The following is a 6,137-nucleotide window of genomic DNA, read 5'->3' on the forward strand; positions in this document are numbered from 1 at the left end:
CATTTATGCCGTTGTCACTATGTGCTTTACTCAGTTTTTGTGTTTGGTTTAGATGAGAGGCAGCAGTGAAGTCGCTCATCAGCAGGTGAATCTTAATGTGATGTTAGAAGAGAAACCACAAAGAAAAACAGCTGACAGTTAGGTCCAATGTAATTAAACAGTGAACAGTACCTAGATGTAAACCTATCAGGGATTTTATTGAATAGAAAACATGTTAAATTGTTTATTTAGAGATTTTCTGATTTTTCACTTTAAAAAACTGGCAGGGATGGCATTTATTTTTATATACAAGCGAGTTTGTAATTCTCAGTAAAGTCCATCATATTGCTGGCTTAAAAATACTGTAAACAAAACATGAAAAATTCAAATCGTTGAATAAAATCCTTCCTGAGTTTCTTTTGTCAACAATCAACAGCTGAAGACGTCAGATTGAAGTTTGCATTTTTACTGGTCCACCTTAAAAGCAAAACGCTCAGTCGACCTTAAAAATAAGAGTTGGCGGGGCTCCGTGTAAGTTAATGAGTGACGTATTCCTCGGTGATTGGCCGAATGTGTGTATGCAAATGAGGGGGCGGATCCGTGGATAGGAGTAGGTGACGTCAGTTCCCCCCGTTGGCAGAGAGCGAAACAAACATGGCGATAGACTCGAGTGGACGGGGGTTCACGCTAACTTTATTCGTGTTTTCTTGTGTTTTCGCGGGCAGCCGGGCCGAGGCGGCGGTTTCAGAGTCGAGAGGCACCACTCGGATACTCGGCATGAGGCTGGAGAGGAGCGACAGACCCGCCGGGACCACCGAGGCGGGCGTTATTCAGGTGACCGAGGGCAGCGACATCCTCTTCAGGGTCTACGGGCTCCACTTGTTCCCGAACAGCTCGGAGCTCATCACGTTCATGGAGCTGTACTCCAGTGACAAAGAGGACGACGCTTTCGGCTCGGTCGTGGTCTCCTTCAATAGAACTTGTCCCGAACACACGAAGGATATCGTAGTGAAGGGGCCCATGGTGGTGAGCAACCAGAACACCACCGGGGTGGTCAGCCTCAGCATCAAGCAGCTCCGCAAGAGCGAAGTGGTCAAAGTGTTCGGCTTGTGCGTCCGCGACGCGCAGGACCAGAGGTGGTACCTGCTGGACGACAAGGACGGCAGGCTGCGGGTGGTGGAGGAGAAGAAGTCCCTGTTGCCCATCTGGCTGCAGGTGATCCTCATCTCCTTCCTGCTGGTGCTGTCCGGCATGTTCAGCGGGCTCAACCTGGGGCTGATGGCGCTGGACCCGATGGAGCTGCGCATCGTGCAGAGCTGCGGCACCGAGAAGGAGAAGAAGTACGCGCGGAAGATCGAGCCCATTCGCAGGAAGGGCAACTACCTGCTGTGCTCCCTGCTCTTAGGGAACGTCCTGGTCAACACGACCCTCACCATCCTCCTGGACGACCTGATCGGCTCGGGGCTGGGCGCCGTGGTCGCCTCCACCATCGGCATCGTGATTTTTGGCGAGATCGTCCCTCAGGCGCTGTGCTCCCGCCACGGCCTGGCCGTCGGGGCCAACACCATCCTGGTCACCAAGTTGTTCATGCTGTTGACTTTCCCTCTGTCCTGGCCCATCAGCAAGATCCTGGACTGCGTGCTGGGCCAGGAGATCGGCACCGTGTACAACCGGGAGAAGCTGGTGGAGATGTTAAAGGTGACGGAGCCCTACAACGACCTGGTCAAAGAGGAGCTCAACATGATCCAAGGAGCGCTGGAGCTCCGGACCAAAACAGTGGAGGATGTCATGACCCCAGTCAACAACTGCTACATGATCCACAGCGACGCCGTGCTGGACTTCAACACCATGTCTGAGATCATGGAGAGCGGATACACCAGGATACCCGTGTACGAGGACGAGCGCTCCAACATCGTGGACATCCTGTACGTCAAGGATCTGGCCTTCGTGGACCCGGACGACTGCACCACCCTGAAGACCATCACCAAGTTCTACAACCACCCGGTCCACTTTGTCTTCCATGACACCAAGCTGGACTCCATGCTGGAGGAGTTCAAGAAAGGTTTGTGGAAATGTTGTGATGTAATCGTGGTCCAAAGCCAGGTGAGGCGTCCAGGTGTCACTGTTTCCTCTCCACCGTCTGTCTGTGGGGGTCTGTGATTCTAATGTGTTCCAGCTTCTCCTCCTCTTCCTCCATGTTTCTGTCTGGTGCCAGTGGACCATGATGGCCGCAGACCGCAGCCTCATCAATGCACAGCGGGTCCGGTCAGGTTTAGTGAGCAGCCAGGTAGTGTTCAAACAGTGAGCTGATACAGATGGGTGGCAAGTGAAAGGGAAATCCGACATGGAGTGTCTCTGGTTCACCAGAACAGCTCAGATCTGTGGAACTCGGCTGACACGAGGTGTTTACGTGGTGGTGCCAGAGAGCGCTGTCGGACATGTTGGTCTGAATCTTCTCAGTTAGATGGAGCTCCTGGGGCAGCGAAGGGCCCAGCGTATGATCCACCTCAGTCATTCAGCCATTCAGTGGCTTCCTATAGGTGGGAAATGTTTCTGCAAGGGGGCAGGTAGACCCAAACAATGCCAAATAAATGCCCCCCGCAGTACAGCAGAGCCCTCAGACCAGCTCGCTCCAAGTGCCACGGGGGCAGCTTTGTCCTTTAATGTGTGATCAGAGCCTGACCTCTGGGTGAAGGAAGAGGAGCACTGATAGAAATGTTCAACCTGGGAGTGAGTGATTCATCACAGGGTTCAGGATACAGCAGAGAAAACTCTCCACGTAGCCGGTAGACGGCCTGGCGGCGGCTGCTGTGTGCTTCAGACGCTCCGGCAGCCTCCTTCCTGCCTTCAGTGTTTGATATAAAAACACATCAGCTCTCATCTGGTTAAATAGCGGCAGAGCTCCTCTCAGTCGGCCCAGTTTCCATCCTCGTCATTTACTGTATTTTGCCTAAAACAGATTGATGTCGGGATCACCAGAGTGAAAGCAGGTTTATTTCTGACAGTCCAAACCAAAAACAGGAACTTGAGTGTTGCTCAACCAAATCTGTGCGTCAGACAGAAACGACTCTGCTGTCGAGTCTTTATCACATATCAGATGTGACCTGCAGCTCCGTGATTGCACATTTCAAAAACACTTCTCTACTAACACACACACACACACACACACTCTCTCTCTCTCTCAGGAGGACGTAACACACTGACGCCATCTCCCACAGGGCTGTATTTTCCTTTTCTCAGGCGTGTCAAGGTCACACATGCAGACACACACTGGCCTGCTGTGTCTGTATCACGGCAGCGTGAGGAGTGAGTGTTTCCCCTCCTGCCTGCCTGTGGGAGCATCAGACTGTGAGACGTAGTAATGGAGGCAAAACTTTCACCAGAGGCGTGTCAACAGCACACCTGCCCCCCTGCGCTGTTCCTGGGGTTAATTAGCCCGCTGTAGTGGCGCATGCTGCTGCTGCTGCTGCTGCTGCTGTGTGACATTTGGCCAAGAAAGGGCTCTGCGGCTCGTCTGAATAGGCTTGGCTGGCGAGGTGGGAGGCTTTGGCAAAAGGCTCGCAGTGCCTACTCACACACATAAATCCCACTGAACAGAGAGCTGAAACCAATCTACATCGGCTCAGAGCTCAGCAGAGATTTACTGTAAGTAGCTATGAGACTGTGCACTCAGGTCGCTGTGCGTTTGAAGCTCTGGACGTATGAAACCTAATGAACAGCAGGTTTAGCTGTAAGTCATCTGCTTTTAACCATGTGAGGATGTCCAGTGAAATCAACAGGACGACGACTGCAGTGTGATTCAGAGTGTGAATGTTAGTGGCGTCCCCGTGCAGAGCTCTGGGCAGTGCAGCTGCCTGATGACGTCCTGTGATGTGATGCTGGGTCGGGCCGGGTCAGGATCTGCTTCTGAGTTGTTGAGGAGAAATATGAAGGTCAACAATAATTTGAGACGATGGCAGTCTACCGAGATGTGACCAGCGGCGAGGCCTCTACATGCCTCAGATATTCAGCAGAAAGCTGTAGATTTTCAGATTTCTGTTTCATTCATTGAGTTAAAACAAAACAAACATGAAACAAACACTCCTGAAGCAAAGGCAGCAGAAAGACGAATCATCTCATGTTGTCTGCCTCCTTTAACCAAAGAAGTACATTTACAAAAACCTTAAATTACAGAACTTCGTCTGATCCCGTATGCTGCGCTCAGTTTGTCCTGCGCTGCCTGCCGTAGGGCTTCACGCATTCAAGGTAAACTTTTCAGACCTGCAGGTAGTAAATCCCACCTTAGTATCGTAGAGCAGCTGCACTCCTGGAAGGTGTGTCGATGACTACGATGTGCAAAATCCACCTGTTGAAAGCCTGCAGTGTGGTGGTTTGAGATGAGCAGGGTGTAAATGCAGAATTGTCATATTTCTACGATGAAGCAGCGAAAGTAATCTGATCTGTATGTTCAGGTGGGGCTTCATATTCAGAGGGGCTGCACGAGGTCCAGCGTTTAGTTGAGGATTCCCGGGGTGGTGTGTATCTGCTGGTTTCATCTACTTCCTACCGTTCATCATCTACATACGTGTTTGTGGACTGGGCTTGCACAGTGATTAAAGTACGCACAGTGTGATATTTAGTTGTTTTACGATATGAAAAAAAACAGGATTTTTTTACCTGGTGACCTGAATAGTTCTATTTGGAAAGAATTTGGGATCACAGAGCGATCGGGGTGATTTTTGTATAGAATGCATCTGCACAGAAAATAAAAATGAATAAGCAGAAAAAAGCAGGATGACGTTCACATCAGGCGTAGGGCTGGTTACACAGCGCGGTGTGGCGGCGGCGGCGGCAGGACCCTGGCATCGACAGGAGAGCCTGTTTTTGGTCAACTTCATGCTTTTATGGAGCTGAAGTGTCTCCATACAGCTCACTGTGCATCTCCTTTACCAACTAAATCTGAAGTTTTAATGTTTCTCTCTTGTTAATCGCTCATTTCACTGGTCATGTGTCGCCTGCATGTCAGCAAAGTACACGTCCTGTAAATAAACTTTAAAAACTCAGCGTGTCCAGAACCCCTAAGTCAGAGTTCGTTATGTTCTCGTTATGTGCAGACTTTTCTTGTCGATCAAACACAATGAGAGCCGTGCAAGTTGTTTGTGTTTGACTTCGTTAGTCCTTCATCCCACTGAGCTTCATGTGCTCGTCCCGGTGTCGGTGCTGAAACACAGCTCTGGTGTTGAGCATCTCGTAGGTTCTGACTTGAGGAATGAATGTTTGTATTAGTTTAACAGAAAGATTCCTCGACCGGCTCGGTTTGCAGCCACTAAAGCTTTAAAATCTACCAAACACATGGCAGCTGCCTGCTGCAGTGGCTGATGGGTAATAATCCTGTCATCTCGTAGCTCCCAGCAGGACGCTGATGCTCAGGTCGTGGCGGGCTGCGCTGATGAGGTTCTGAGCAGGCTCGGTTTCCTGCCGACCCCCTGCCTCTCCCCTGACCCGACTCCCCGCCAGCATCTCAAGTTCCTCTCGCTTGCTGCTTGGCATCAGTTACCACGGCGATGGCATCCAGCGGCGTCTGTGCGTGCACAAACACTCCAGACGATCGAATCCACTCAGTTCTGGTTCTACGCGGTTGAGGCACGAGATCAGCTCTGAAATGACAGTAAAGATAATATTAATGCTGCGCTCACCTCCTCACTGTGTGCAGTATAAATAGCAGCTTCTCAGTCAACAGGCCGTGACCTTTGAGAGCGACGACAAAGTGACCTTATTAGACGAGATGAAATATTCATGACTGTCAGCACAGGAAGCAGCAGCAGCCACGAAACACAGGAAGCTGCATTCATCCGTTAATATAACATCGTAGATATGATGGAAATTAGCGCCGCATGTTAAAGAGGTTCACTGAAAGGACTCAGTCCTCTTCAAAATAACGAACAAGAAGTGCCAACAAAGCATCGATGGCAGCCGTCTGTGGTTCTGGTGCTGCTCAGGTGGTTGAACTTAACGCACGCCGACAAGCAGGCATCATTTAGAAAACACACAAACACAAGTGAAGCGTGAAGTGACTGGAGGCGCAGAGCACGCTGTCAACACGCCGTCGCATGCTGGTCCTCAGGTCTGGGTTATGGTGGACTACATGCTGGTCCTCAGGTCTGGGTTATGGTGGACTA

General features: G+C 50.7%; 1 protein-coding gene across 1 annotated transcript in view; it reads left to right on the forward strand.

Annotated features, from left to right (window-relative positions):
* Positions 1 to 633: 633 nt before the first annotated feature.
* The window catches only part of LOC103362337 (metal transporter CNNM4), a 47,561-nt gene continuing 42,057 nt past the window's right edge, over positions 634 to 6,137 (forward strand). The window contains exon 1 of the mRNA XM_008288664.1: positions 634 to 2,041. Coding sequence (XP_008286886.1) covers positions 634 to 2,041 — 1,408 coding nt within the window. The remainder of the gene's footprint in view (positions 2,042 to 6,137) is intronic.

The sequence above is a fragment of the Stegastes partitus genome, unplaced genomic scaffold (genome assembly GCF_000690725.1).
Source record: "Stegastes partitus isolate 25-593 unplaced genomic scaffold, Stegastes_partitus-1.0.2 Scaffold569, whole genome shotgun sequence".
Lineage (NCBI taxonomy): Eukaryota > Metazoa > Chordata > Actinopteri > Pomacentridae > Stegastes > Stegastes partitus.